Source organism: Hemibagrus wyckioides, linkage group LG23, assembly GCF_019097595.1.
Source record: "Hemibagrus wyckioides isolate EC202008001 linkage group LG23, SWU_Hwy_1.0, whole genome shotgun sequence".
Lineage (NCBI taxonomy): Eukaryota > Metazoa > Chordata > Actinopteri > Siluriformes > Bagridae > Hemibagrus > Hemibagrus wyckioides.
In genome coordinates, this window is record NC_080732.1 from 12,123,774 (window position 1) to 12,137,908 (window position 14,135).

At 40.0% G+C, this 14,135-nt stretch overlaps 1 protein-coding gene across 1 annotated transcript in view; it reads right to left on the reverse strand.

Moving 5' to 3' along the window:
* ptpn3 (protein tyrosine phosphatase non-receptor type 3) overlaps window positions 1–14,135 on the reverse strand; it is a 39,550-nt gene that overhangs the window by 15,761 nt on the left and 9,654 nt on the right. The window contains exons 2-15 of the mRNA XM_058376460.1: window positions 8,807–8,969; window positions 8,443–8,550; window positions 6,407–6,449; window positions 4,521–4,599; window positions 4,337–4,381; window positions 3,999–4,051; window positions 3,493–3,610; window positions 3,226–3,313; window positions 3,003–3,091; window positions 2,424–2,487; window positions 2,212–2,342; window positions 1,987–2,112; window positions 1,788–1,901; window positions 1,563–1,650 (exon numbers count right to left, since the gene is read on the reverse strand). Coding sequence (XP_058232443.1) covers window positions 1,563–1,650; window positions 1,788–1,901; window positions 1,987–2,112; window positions 2,212–2,342; window positions 2,424–2,487; window positions 3,003–3,091; window positions 3,226–3,313; window positions 3,493–3,610; window positions 3,999–4,051; window positions 4,337–4,381; window positions 4,521–4,599; window positions 6,407–6,449; window positions 8,443–8,550; window positions 8,807–8,950 — 1,290 coding nt within the window. The 5' untranslated portion in view covers window positions 8,951–8,969. The remainder of the gene's footprint in view (window positions 1–1,562; window positions 1,651–1,787; window positions 1,902–1,986; window positions 2,113–2,211; window positions 2,343–2,423; window positions 2,488–3,002; window positions 3,092–3,225; window positions 3,314–3,492; window positions 3,611–3,998; window positions 4,052–4,336; window positions 4,382–4,520; window positions 4,600–6,406; window positions 6,450–8,442; window positions 8,551–8,806; window positions 8,970–14,135) is intronic.

Here is a 14,135-nt window from a genome sequence, read left to right on the forward strand (position 1 = left end):
CACAACATTTTTAACACATATTTAAGGAACTATTACTGTTTCACCATGGTTTCTTTTCCGATACAAAAAGCGACGCCAAAACCGTATCATTTGATATTGATATCTATCCAATATTTTCTTCTTTAAACACTACTAAGAATTCAGGTGTTGGGCTTGGCCCCTTAGTTCCAGTGAAAGCATTCAATTGTCCAAAATGTCTTGGTATGCTGAAGCATTAAGAGTTCCTTTCAATGGAACTAAGGGGCCAACCCCTGAAAAGCAATAGGGGTGTCCCCCAAAGCTATATATATAGCAATTGATTGGTTACATGCATATCAAAAACCAACTTGTATAAAACTTGTATAAAAAGATGCCATATATTATTTAGCATGTCTATAAGCACTAATACAGGAAAAGAATAACACGTTTTTAAATACAGCTTTAGCATACAATTCAAAAGTGTCAGGCGACTTTAGGTATGCTTCCCTGAAACTAATGATACTGCTTAAATTATTTTAGGACAAATAAAACAGAAGTTATACAGAAGCAAAAATTACAATTGTGACCAGTAGGTGGTGCTGTTCCGAAACTGCTCATAGTATATAATTTATGTTTCGTTCGACTTTTAACTTAACTGGAGTCAGTGACAAACCGTTCAAAATTTATAGCCAGTTTCATAAAATATTAATGTTTTGACCACTCTAGCGCCACCGTGTGGACGATCAGGGCGAGACTGTTAACTGTTTTACCAACCCTCAAATATTCAAGTCTCTAAGCCTTACAGTTTGGTCTGCACGATCAGTTTTAAGACACAAGAGAAGAAAACAAACAAACAAATAAATAGTTAATATTGTTATTGTTATTGTTAATATAAAATATTGTTGTTGTTAATAATAATAATAGTAATAATAATAATAATAATAATAATAATAATAATAATACAATAACAACATTGTGCTTGAATCCCTAATAATTAAGTATAAAAATATAAATTTAATAAAACCAATAAATTAAAAAATATATGTTAAACACTCTTTATATACACAAACATTTCCAGTTCCAATTACCAAATACAACTGAAATATTGTTCACATTATCGGATAGAATTCATCCCCACCCCCCCACTCCCTAAAAAATGGCCTGATACTGACCCTGGGTATGGGCTCAGTGGAAAGTATTTCTCACATTTCTTTTGTTAATTTATTTGATTAAATATTTCATATTATTAAGGCTATTATAAATGTGCCTACATTGATTTATGTGCTCTCTAAACAAATCAAAGTGACATTAGTTTAATTTGCACTATGAACAATGAGAGCAGGCATGAATCTGAGATTCTGGGTTAACTAGTATATGTATCATAGTACAACAAGGGAATGAACATTAACAAGAGCATTATTGTGTAGGGGATTTAGTGTTATTTTTCCCTGGCTACACTTTGCAGTGAGACAAATTTGAAACAGTACTTCTAGCCTTAACAAGGCACCATTTAAAGCGATCCCAGATAGAATCCAAAATTGCTGTGTATGTGTGTTATGCCAAATTTCTTTGTCCATGATCTGACCTTATACATTTTCTCTCACCTTATCCCAGAGAGTCTGCCAGTCTTCCTCATCCAAAGTGTTGTCATCAGATTGGGAGTGAGCACTGAGGGGCTCTTCCTGGGGTTTCCTTTATTAAATAAATGTGTACTGTTTACTGACTCGAGCAGCTGAATAACAATTGGGAGTTTATAGTTCATAATGTACAGACAGAGAGAGAGAGAGAGAGAGAGAGAGAACAGGCAAAGGCCACCGTTTCATTTTTACCTGTAAGTATAGAACACATCTTCACTCTCAGTCACATAACTCATGTCGTTAGTAAGGTTGTCTACAGAAGATGGACGGGGCTTACGGAAATCATGTCGCAGCCGAGGACTGCGCCTAAAACAGCGACAAAATTTAATCATTAAACCACTGATTCCTATTAATAATTCGTATATCATCAATAGCAATATAAACACAGTACCAATTAGGTGTACTGGGTGGAGATCTTGAGGGGAGACTTTTGGTTTCCAGATGTTCAGTGGAAAGAGACCTTATTAAGGGGTTCCACATCACCTCGCCTACTAGTTTCCGATACAGAGGGACAGACCTTCAACACAAAACACATCCAGAAACCAGGTCACTGCTGGAACCCAAAAGCAAAATGAAACAAGAAACCAATGATGGACTTCCAAGTGTGAAAATGTACCTAGGTTTGGAGACAGCATGCAAGTTTTTTCTGTTGTAGAATGTGTGATGGTCCACACAGGACCTCCAGAGGTTTTTACAGGAACGAGAGCTGGGCATGGACAGAGACACCGCTTGCGGGCCAACTGCCCCCTACATAAAAACACAAAGACTTTAACAACTCTTTCTGCTTGAACAACAAAAACAAACTTACCTGTTCCTCTAGAAACTTACATGTTTCCGTCGAAGGTGAATGAAGAATCTCTTTCTTTTGAATGAAATCTTGATTATATTGATCCTGAGAGTAAAACAGATAAGTGAACAGAGTGTACCTTAATAAGAATTAACAGCATTTTATGATTTACTCTACTGACTGCATTATATGGATATGATTATATTGCTAAATACTGCAATTTCAAGACCTTGGTGAATAAATGAAAAAAAAAGTTTGTTCTGTATAATAAACTATGCAGTCAAAATTCCCTGATCACTTTAGGGAGCTTTAACATCTGGGACCAGGTCCAGTTTCAGACAACCAAGGATTGTGTTGTAATTCCTCTAGTCATGTGAAATCAGCTGTTAAGGTTGCAAGTAAACATTTCAAACATTAATCATTAATTGTGTCAGAGTGCACAATGGACTGTGTATTCACAGTAAAGCTTTTTCTTTTGGGAAAACACCCTGAAGAAAAGCAGATGGATATTCAATACAGCCACAGTTTTTTATTATTATTTTAAAATTATTAATACTATTTATTAATAATAACAGTGTTATCTAACTGTCAGACAAAAAGGCTACGAGATTATCTCTCACCAGGGGAAGAAACTGGAACAAACCAAATTGCAAAACATGGCCACGCCTCCTGATGCAATCCCAACCCAGAGAGAGGGGTTACTAGCATCCTAAGAAATAATCATTTTCCCAATTAGTCATGCACCTTTAAGGATCTACTCTCTTTCCCACTCCTTATTGTCCAATAAGCACTGAAATAATAATGTCAATCAAAAGCTTTGATATCATGCAATGGATGTGTTACCTGTGCACTATGAAGCTCTACTCCATACAGATCTAAGGTTCTAGCTGTGTTCAGGTAACACAACTCTGCCTCACTCTGAGATAGGCCTCTGGAATGCAGTTACTCACAGTTACTCACTCCTGCTCTTTCCACCACTCTTACACACACACACACACTCAAAGCCACACACAAGTGGAATACACACCAACACGTGGCACATGCACATCCATAAATGCGTTGTCATTACAGTATATACAGTATATTCTGCATATGTGTACATGCACATACTTGTGCTGAGGATGCAACGACTCTACTTTAAAAAGGAATTCCTTGTCCTGATCAGGAAGGAAGTAGATTTTTCCAAGATATCCTGGAGCAGACTCAGGAATATGGTCTCCAAATTCAGCTGTTTATGAAACAAAAAGTTTGCTATTAATTCATTGTCATTGCTCTTCTAGTGTGCATCATTCATTTATCTTCAGTAACCAGTTGTCTTTAGGGTCATGGTGGCAAGTCTATCACTAGACACCATGCACACACACATTCTTACATAGGGCAATTTAGCACAGTTAATCACCCTAAATGAGCTGGAAAGATTCCAGAGGAATCGAATGTGGACATTGGGAGCACACACATTGGGAGACTCTGCACAGACAGTAACCCAAGCTGAGGGTCAAACTGGGGACCCTTCAAGCTGATGTGACAACACTACCTATTACACCTACATGCCACTATTATATGGTTTAAAACAAGGAAATATAACTGACCATTCAGTAAGCATGTTTAAGACTTACATTGAACCGCATAGGATGCCAGCACCACAGCAGAGCTTAGTGGACACTTTAACCTGCAGGTAAAAGACATTAAAATTACATTTAAAAATATTCAGATATTTCAATTATTCATACTTCCAGGACTACATGAATGGTGGATGTGCAGCCTTTACTGTTAGCTTAAACTGAATCCATTTATATAAACTATGTACTAAGTATTTGACTACTATGCAAAATATTTTATATGAAAATCAGCTAGGATCACATAGAAAGAAAAGGCTGAACTGAATCATGCTGTATATTTTGATTTGGCATTACACACTGAGTCAACGACAGTAAAACTACTGAATCTGTGTTACCTGCCCTCCCGAATGTCCTTCTTAATTTGCAAAAAATAAAAGTGTCTGCAAAGAAAAGGTTGTAATTAGTGTCTTTAGATAAAGACTCCAACAAACAGTAACATGCGCAAATATAAATATACAGACATATATGTACAGACTCATACATAGGTCTATAGGCACAGAAACACACACATACACACACCTGGTCTGTTCATGCTGAAGAGAGTTAGGGTCAGAGATGAAGAACCGCACTTGGAATATTAAATAGAATGGAGAAGACCCTGGGAGAATGAGAGATAAGAAAGGCCTATGAGAAGAAAAGGACTGCGACAGCTGAGACAACATTTATACCCAGCTATTCGTTTTAGTATTGATTAATTAAACGACATTCTGAGTCAGTTGACACTATTTTTATTCTTTATAGCTGATTATATCAAGTATATGTAAGTAATTATTATATCAAGCTGTTTTGCAAGTAAATGTATGCTACTGTGCTCAAGTTAACATGGAATCATGTTCATGCTGCGCTTACTTCCAAAAATTGTCCTAGATCTTATTTTGTTTTGCATCAAATGTTTTTTTTTTTGTCAAATTGCAAAAAACTGTAGGAGGTTTTCAGTTAATATTCAATCATTGAATTGATAAAATACACTATATTGCCAAAAGTTTTGGGACACACCTCCAAATCATTGAATTCAGGTGTTGTTTTTCAGGGGTTGGGCTTGACCCCTTAGTTCCAATAAAAGGAACTTTTAATGCATCAGCATACCAAGACATTTTGGACACCAGTGCACAAAGCAAGGTCCATAAATGCATGGATAAACGAGTTTGGTCAGGAGTCCTGACCTCAACCCGATAGAACACCTATGGGATGAATTAAAGCGAGTTGGCCCGCCCTTTGCAGCTATAACAGCTTCAACTCTTCTGGGAAGGCTTTCCACAAGTTTTAGGAGTGTGTTTATGGGAATTTTTGACCATTCCTCTAAAGCGCATTTGTGAGGTCAGGCACTGATGTTGGACAAGAAGGCCTGGCTCACAGTCTCCTCTCTAATTCATCCCAAAGGTGTTCTATCGGGTTGAGGTCAGGAGTTCCTCCACACTGAACTCGCTCATCCATGTCTTTATGACCCTTGCTTTGTGCACTGGTGTGCAGGAAGGGGTCATTCCCAAACTGTTCCCACAAAGTTGGGAGCATGAAATTGTCCAAAAAGCATTAAGAGTTCCTTTCACTGGAACTAAGGGGCCATGTCAAACCCCTTAAAACAACACCTGAATTCAATGATTTGGAAGGGTGTCCCAAAACATTTGGCAATATAGTGTATTAGGTAATATAGATTTCTGATGTTCTAACAGCTTTCAAATATCCCAGAAACACAAACACCACGCGTTATTCTCCCTGAGTCCTATCCAGGTGCTTCCGTTAATGCAAATAGCTGCTTTCTGGTTAGGTATTATTCAAAGAAATAAAACTACTATAGTATATGCTTCCTGCTGTCTCGAATTTCTTTCAACAATGCATGTTTCAGCCTGAAAACCCTCCACACACAGAATTTTTTTTTTTCTTACCACCATTCGATGTGCTCTAGAGGCTTATGTGTGAAATTCCTTTGGAAAATCTGCAGTTTACAAAATACTCAAACCAGCATTTAACATCCAAGTCACTGAGATCACACTTTTTTCCCCAGAGCTGATGCCTGATATGAACATTAACATGACCTGTATCTGCAGGGGTTTTTTTTGCATTGTGCTGCTGCCACATGAGTGTGTGATCAGATAACTGCATGAAAGTGCAGGTGTACATGGGTTTCCTGATAAAGCTGACAGTGAGGGTATATATTCCATATGATTCATATTTACTTTTTAATAAACAGAATTGTAATTATACAATTATTGACTATAAGTTCCATAGTGGTCCGGTGGTGGAGGAGACCCACCCAAATTGTTTTTGTCCACAAAATAATTAGAACAGATCGTTTTAATGCAAAACTTTAAAATAAACAACACAATCAAGTCGACATCACTGGGCCTTAGGATATCTGGATGTAAATTTTTCCTTCTAGAATTAGAGATTGTGTGTTTTGTACCTACCTTTAAGCTGCTTCTTGAAAGGTTTGCTGGGGTCCAGCCACCTCTGAAATGCAAAAACGTCAAATGTAAGCACAGTTATCTACTGTATTTCTAACTACTGCATTAGCTGATATGAAATTTTAATATCACTGTACCGTAATTAACCTTTTTATCTCACCTACTAATATTCTGTTTAAAGAAAATACATGCATTTATCTGCGCTGACTGGGCAGCATTTTTTATCTTTAAAAATATCCACAGCGACTATTCCACCCTCTGTAATTTTCCAAAATTCAGGATCAGAACATACATGTGGTACTCTATAATGTGATGGGGTAGTCTACAAAACCACAGAAGGTAACGCCTTAATTCGGTCTCCTTAATACTGTACGGAAATATTAGCCTCCTGAATGGTTTGCAGGTAGCAGTAATTTAGTAGTTGGTATAAAAGTACTGTACATCATAATACTGATTATCAGTACATGTCCATCCTGTACCATAAAACTGAATGATTAAAAGGTTTTAAAGCTGCCTGTGTCTACAGCAGAGGTTTTCAAACCCTGGGTCGGGATGCTGGGGTGGAGCGCTAATATGATTTAAGGAAAATGTTCTAAAATTAATTAATATTAATACAACTTTAATAATAATAAAACAACAATAATAAAATTGGAAGAGTAAAATTGGAATAGCAACACACTATATATACACTATATTGCCAAAAGTATTCGCTCACCTGCCTTGACTTGCATATGAACTTAAGTGACATCCCATTCCTAATCCATAGGGTTCAATATGACGTCGGTCCACCCTTTGCAGCTATAACAGCTTCAACTCTTCTGGGAAGGCTGTCCACAAGGTTTAGGAGTGTGTTTATGGGAATTTTTGACCATTCTTCCAGAAGCGCATTTGTGAGGTCACACACTGATGTTGGACGAGAAGGCCTGGCTCTCAGTCTCCGCTCTAATTCATCCCAAAGGTGTTCTATCGGGTTGAGGTCAGGACTCTGTGCAGGCCAGTCAAGTTCATCCACACCAGACTCTGTCATCCATGTCTTTATGGACCTTGCTTTGTGCACTGGTGCACAGTCATGTTGGAAGAGGAAGGGGCCAGCTCCAAACTGTTCCCACAAAGTTGGGAGCATGGAATTGTCCAAAATGTCTTGGTATGCTGAAGCATTCAGAGTTCCTTTCACTGGAACTAAGGGGCCAAGCCCAGCCCCTGAAAAACAACCCCACACCATAATCCCCCCTCCACCAAACTTTACACTTGGCACAATGCAGTCAGTCAAGTACCGTTCTCCTGGCAACCGCCAAACCCAGACTCGTCCATCAGATTGCCAGATGGAGAAGCGCGATTCGTCACTCCAGAGAACGCGTCTCCACTGCTCTAGAGTCCAGTGGCGGCGTGCTTTACACCACTGCATCCGACGCTTTGCATTGCACTTGGTGATGTCTGGCTTGGATGCAGCTGCTCGGCCATGGAAACCCATTCCATCAAGCTCTCTGCGCACTGTTCTTGAGCTAATCTGAAGGCCACATGAAGTTTGGAGGTCTGTAGCGATTGACTCTGCAGAAAGTTGGAGACCTCTTTACACTATGCGCCTCAGCATCCGCTGACCCCGCTCCGTCAGTTTACGTGGCCTACCACTTCGTGGCTGAGTTGCTGTCGTTCCCAAACACTTCCACGTTCTTATAATACAGCTGACAGTTGACTGTGGAATATTTAGGAGCGAGGAAATTTCACGACTGGATTTGTTGCACAGGTGGCATCCTATCACAGTTCCACGCTGGAATTCACTGAGCTCCTGAGAGCGACCCATTCTTTCACAAATGTTTGTAAAAACAGTCTGCATGCCTAGGTGCTTGATTTTATACACCTGTAGCCATGGAAGTGATTGGAACACCTGATTCTGATTATTTGGATGGGTGAGCGAATACTTTTGGCAATATAGTGTATATATATATATATATATATATATATATGTGTGTGTGTGTGTGTGTGTGTGTGTGTGACTTGATTGTATGTAAATTTGTAAAAATGTGGAAAAATATACTCACAGGTGAACTAGAAGTATCTTCAGTGATCTGGAGACCAAAGTACTGCTTCTCTAATATGCCCAGGTGTTTAAAAGCAAGCTCAAATAACACATGTCCAGGATCATGTTTCTGGACACAAAAACAACATACAAACTTAATATGAAATAGGAAGTTCAGCTGCAGTTCTGATAACGTTTTTAAATACAGTTTGCTAAATCATGGGTCACTATGTGCTATTCTCATATGTGTGTGTGTTTGTGGCTTAAAACAAAATTGCATCATGCAGTTGAATATAATGTTTATAATAAAGGTCTGCTCTCATTCTTTAATTACACTGCACTCCTGTCTTAGACACATCCATGGTCACACACTAGTCTGTACTTACGCTGACTGTGAAAGTGTGTGCTGTGATGTCAGGGAACATCACTACACAAGATATGCCAGAGTTTGACATATGTGTACGCTTCGGGAGGTCAACCAGACCCAGAGAGGAGATTTTGTTTCCAATAGCACACCATGGGGAAGTCATCTTCTACTCTCAAACGGACCTGCCAGAACACAGGACAAAACATGGTGTATGGTTTACTCCATACAAACAAATACCACAGATAACGGCCATTGTATTTGCTTTTATAAAGGTTTCCAAAATCAGAGAACCTGAACTTAACCCTTCATAACCTTAATTCAAATTTCCCTCAAGATGTTGCATATGATGGACCCATCTAAATAAAACAGGGGCAGGGCATCTAATGTTTACTTGTATTTTTTAAGATAACAAATATTTTTAAGTACGAATTATGTGATCAAACAAAACAAAATATGCAGAGTAAAAACAAGCAATAATATGGTTTGCAAAGTAATGTCATTGCATTATAACTACAGGGTGCACCATACATATTCATGTTTCCACATTTTGTAGTGTTACAACATGGAACTGAACTGGTTTTAACTGGGATTAAGCATGCTGTCTTACCACAGTTATTGTACAGGGGTTGGACAATGAAACGGAAACACATGGTTTTAGACCACAATGATTTATTAGTACAGTGTGGAGAGCCTCCTTTTGCGGCCAATGCAGCATCACTTCATCTTGGGAATGACGGACACAAGTACTGCACAGTGACCGGGGGATTTTGTGTCATTCCTCTTGGACAACAGTGGCCAAGTCACTTTGGAGCTTCTACACATCATAACTTTCCCAGATGTGGGAAAGACATTGAAGGCGGACTCATCAGAGAACAATACGTGTTTGAAGATTTCCGCTGCTGGCACCATTTAAAACGACGTTTGTCAATCTCACAAGTGACCAAACGTTTGGCTATAGCAGCCCGGCCATGAATACTGACCTGTGGAGCTCCTGACAAATAGGAGATTAGAGGTGCGCATTTCTTTCTGCAGCTGTGGTTTATGTTTTTTGGATACCTGGGTCCCTTTTAGACAGCTTCCTCTTGAGTCAACAGTTATTCCTGATGTGGTTCATCACTCGTGGTGGTATGCCGACATTACCCTGGATACTGTGGCTCTCGATACACCACAAAGTCTTTCTGTCCTGGTCACAGAAGAGCCAGCGAGACGTACACAATCTGTCCTCTTTTGAAGTCTGATATGTCTCCTATTATATTGTTTGGATTACAGTATTTATTATACAGCTGTGCTATTGCTCTGCTACTTCAACACTCTGCACTTATTTATTGAATGTGAAATCAGGGAAGATTATATACATATATATGCATGAAACCTCCAACTCTACATTGATCAGTGTTTCATTTTCTCTGTCCAACCCCTGTAATATATCTAATTATTCAAGTTAAATATTTGTAATTGCATGATAGTATTCACACACATACAAAACCCCTACATTAGATTTGGGAGCGTTAGTGTAAGCAGCTACAATCAGAAACAACAGAATTAGTATTTAAAATGCCACGATATCTATATAAATAAACCTGCTCCTGAAAGACACCAGAGTTGGTTAGAGACCTTTACCAAACAGCATCATGATGGCCAAGGAAGTATCTAAATAAGCCTGGGACAGTAGCAATGGAAAGGATATGATACATACACCAATCAGGCATAACATTATGATCACCTGCCTAATATTGTGTTGGTCCCCCTTTTGCTGCCAAAACAGCCCTGGTCCATCAGGGCATGGACTCCACTAGATACCTGAAGGTGTGCTGTGGTGTCTGCCACCACGATTTTAGCAGCAGAATCTTTCAAATCCTGTAATTTGCGAGTTGGGGCCTCCATGGATCAGACTTGTTTGTCCAGCACATCCCACAGATGCTCGATTGGATTGAGATCTGGGGAATTTGGAGGCCAGGTCAACACCTCAATCTTCTTATTGTGCTCATCAAACCATTCCTGAAGCATTTTTGCTTTGTGGCATGGTGCATTATCCTGCTGAAAGTGGCCACAGCCATCAGGGAATACCATTTCCATGAAAGGGTGTACATGGTCTGCAGCAATGCTTAGGTCTCAATGTAACATCCACATGGATGGCAGGACCCAAGGTTTCCAAGCAGAACATTAACCAAAGCATGACATTGCCTCCACCGGCTTGCCTACTTCCCATAGTGCATCCTGGTGCTATGTTCCCCTGGTAAGAGACACACATGCAGGCCACATCCAGGCCACCTTCTTCCACTGCTCCATAGTTCAGTTCTGATGCCCATTCTTGGAGCATACTTCAGTGCACAGGGGTCAGCAGAAGCACCCTGACTGGTCTGCAGCTATGCAGCCCCATTCACAACAAACTGCGATGCACTGTGTATTCCAACACAAACTTTTCAGCAATTTGAGCAATAGTTCACTCCCCTTGTACATCAGTGAGCCTTGGCTGCTCATGACCCTGTCGGTGGTTCCCCACTGTTCCTTCCTTGGACCACTTTTGATAGATACTGACCACTGAAGATGGGAACACCCTACAAGAGCTACAGTTTTGGAAATGCTCTGAACACATTAACTTTGAGGACAAAATGCTGTGCATACCAACATCAGTGGTACCAATTTTCAAAGTAAAACAAAATTATATATCATACACTTAACTCAAGTGATACGTAGCCAGCAAACACTAACACTCTTGCTCACAGCTTGTTTATGGACTCAATCATTCCAATACCCCCCTGGATCACATCACTGAACATACCAGGGGCAAAAATAAAACAAGAAGGAACTTCAGTAATATTGAAAGTCTGACTCACAACATGCTATCCAATCTGGGCAACACGCCTCTCCCTTTATAATTTCTTTCCATTCACTATATAGGAGAAAGCGTCTAGCCTATAGCACGTTGTTACCCTTCTTTTCATTGACAGCTACTATTCGAAATGGTTCATTTACACCAACAGTTTAATATACTGAACATTACAAACAAGCCATTTCAAGACATGTAACATTTCTAGGGAGTTCGTTTCAGAGTGTGACACAGTATAAGTGTGTATTTATCCAGATTGCGTAACATTAATACAAACACGCCTACTTTCTGAGCCTAAACATGTCTTAGTTCTCTTCTACCCTCCTCACTCAGTACAGCTTAGGAATGTCAAACATTTTAATACTGAGTCAATGGAGCTGCTAGCAGACATCTTTTAGTGTACAACACAGATGAGGAGAGGATCTTCAGTGATATAGGCTACAACAATTGTCTCCTCAGGGGAAAAAACAGTTCATTTTTAAGACATACAAAATATATTGCAAAAGATAAAGTTTTTCTTGCAAATGACACAAAACCAATAACCATTTTATAATTATTATAAAGCTTAATAATAGGCCCCACTAATATCTATTTGATTTTTTTTTTCTTTTTTTTTCATTTCATTGTCTGTACCACTTATCCGATCTATCCCCGGGTCATAGGGAGCCTGTGCCTATCTCTGGCGTCATCGGGCATCAAGGCAGGATACACCCTGGACGGAGTGCCAACCCATCGCAGGGCACACACACACACACACTACGGGCAATTTAGAGACTCCAATCAGCCTAGAAGCATGTCTTTGGACTGTGGGAGGAAACCGGAGCACCCGGAGGAAACCCACCAAGCCCGGGGAGAACATGCAAACTCCACACACACAGTGAGTGGGAGCGAGACTCGAAGGACTTTTTCAGATGGCAGATTAAGATATATAGATATATAAAATTGGATTTTTTTGTGACAGCAACATAATAGGATATGCACTGCATATTATTTACATATGGTTCCCAAAAGCCTTCTTTTTGGATTGAGTACATAAATCTTGTTGATTAAGTTCCCATATTAAACAGCTATGATAAATGGATGACTATAAAGCACATTACAAGTATATAATAAAACAGCATGTTCTAACACGGCATAATTTCTCTAGTCATCTCTCTCTCTCGTGTTAATAAAAATGCAAAAAAAAACACAATTAAACAGGACGTTTCAAAATTCCCCTTCAGCAGCTGCCAACTTTACGGACAACCTAAACCGAGAAGATATCCGCAGAACTCTCTGACAAAAATAAACCTGTGCAAAGAAAGTCTAATCTAAAATACACTGTGCTCCCATGTTAGCCTGGTGCTGCCCTTTAAACCAAGGCTGGGATGTGCAATGCCCTGCTCTGGTGCGCTGTTCACATCCTCATCTCCTTCCACATGTGTTAGTTTTCCCCAAAGGCTTGTTGTAAACTGTATGTTGCTGTATACACAGAACAGCAGTGTATCGCTCAATTCACCAGTGGCATTACACCGTCATAGCAACATTTATGTGGGCTTCTCCAGTACCCATACAAGTACGCTCAATATTCCACTTCTGGATAGCGTGTTTCTCTCTAACATGTTATCTGAGATACATTATATCTTGTGGAAGCAGGGGCACCAGTTTGTGAATAGAGGGCAGAGATGGAAACGGTGAGTGGTAAGTATTTCACATCTGTGGGGAATTCAAATTTTCTGTGTTGCAGTGAGCTGTGGTAAAGATAAAAAAAGGAGAGAGAGAGAGAGAGAGAGAGAGAGGCAACCAGCACAGCGCTATGAGTGGGTTCATTTGTGTGGTCATAAAAATAAGAATAGTGTACCTTTATAGAAGTGCCTTTTGAATTGTTCCAAGCCTGCCTCCAGCTTTCTCATTCTCTTCCCAAACCTGAGACTTCATTATTTAGTCCTAACTGCTGGCTAAGATCTCATGTTCCTCACCAACTTCCACCATCATGTACTCTTCCAGCTGTGCTGTGATCAGGAGCAGTTTATTAAAAACCAACTCGATGCACAGATGTTGGGTGAGCAGGTGGTCCAGCTGTGGAGTGAGCACTGTAGCCACACCCCACGTCGCCTCAACCAAGATTTGATGGCAGGACAACCCAAAAGAATTCTTGGAGCTATTTGAATGTGAGACAGAGAGACAAGGGCCTGGCTGCTCCTGAACACTCCTAACAACTCACAGCCCAGCAGCTGCCAGCCACCAACAAGCTGGAGTACTCAGACCTGAAACAAGTGATTTTGCAATGGGTTGCCTGCATCTCTGCAAGCTCAACCACCTATTCCTGTTCACCCAGAAGCTCGGGGACATCTGCCAAACATGGTTTCTGACGGAGGGATGTGGGACCTTGTGGCAATGGAGCAGACAAGGTGGTCCATCTGGCAGAGGATCACCTTGTGCCATATTTGGAAGCAGGTAAATATCCCTTTCCTCGCTTTCTCTTACTCTCATCCTTCCCCTCCTCCTACTCCTTTCCCCATCCCTACACCGTGGAACC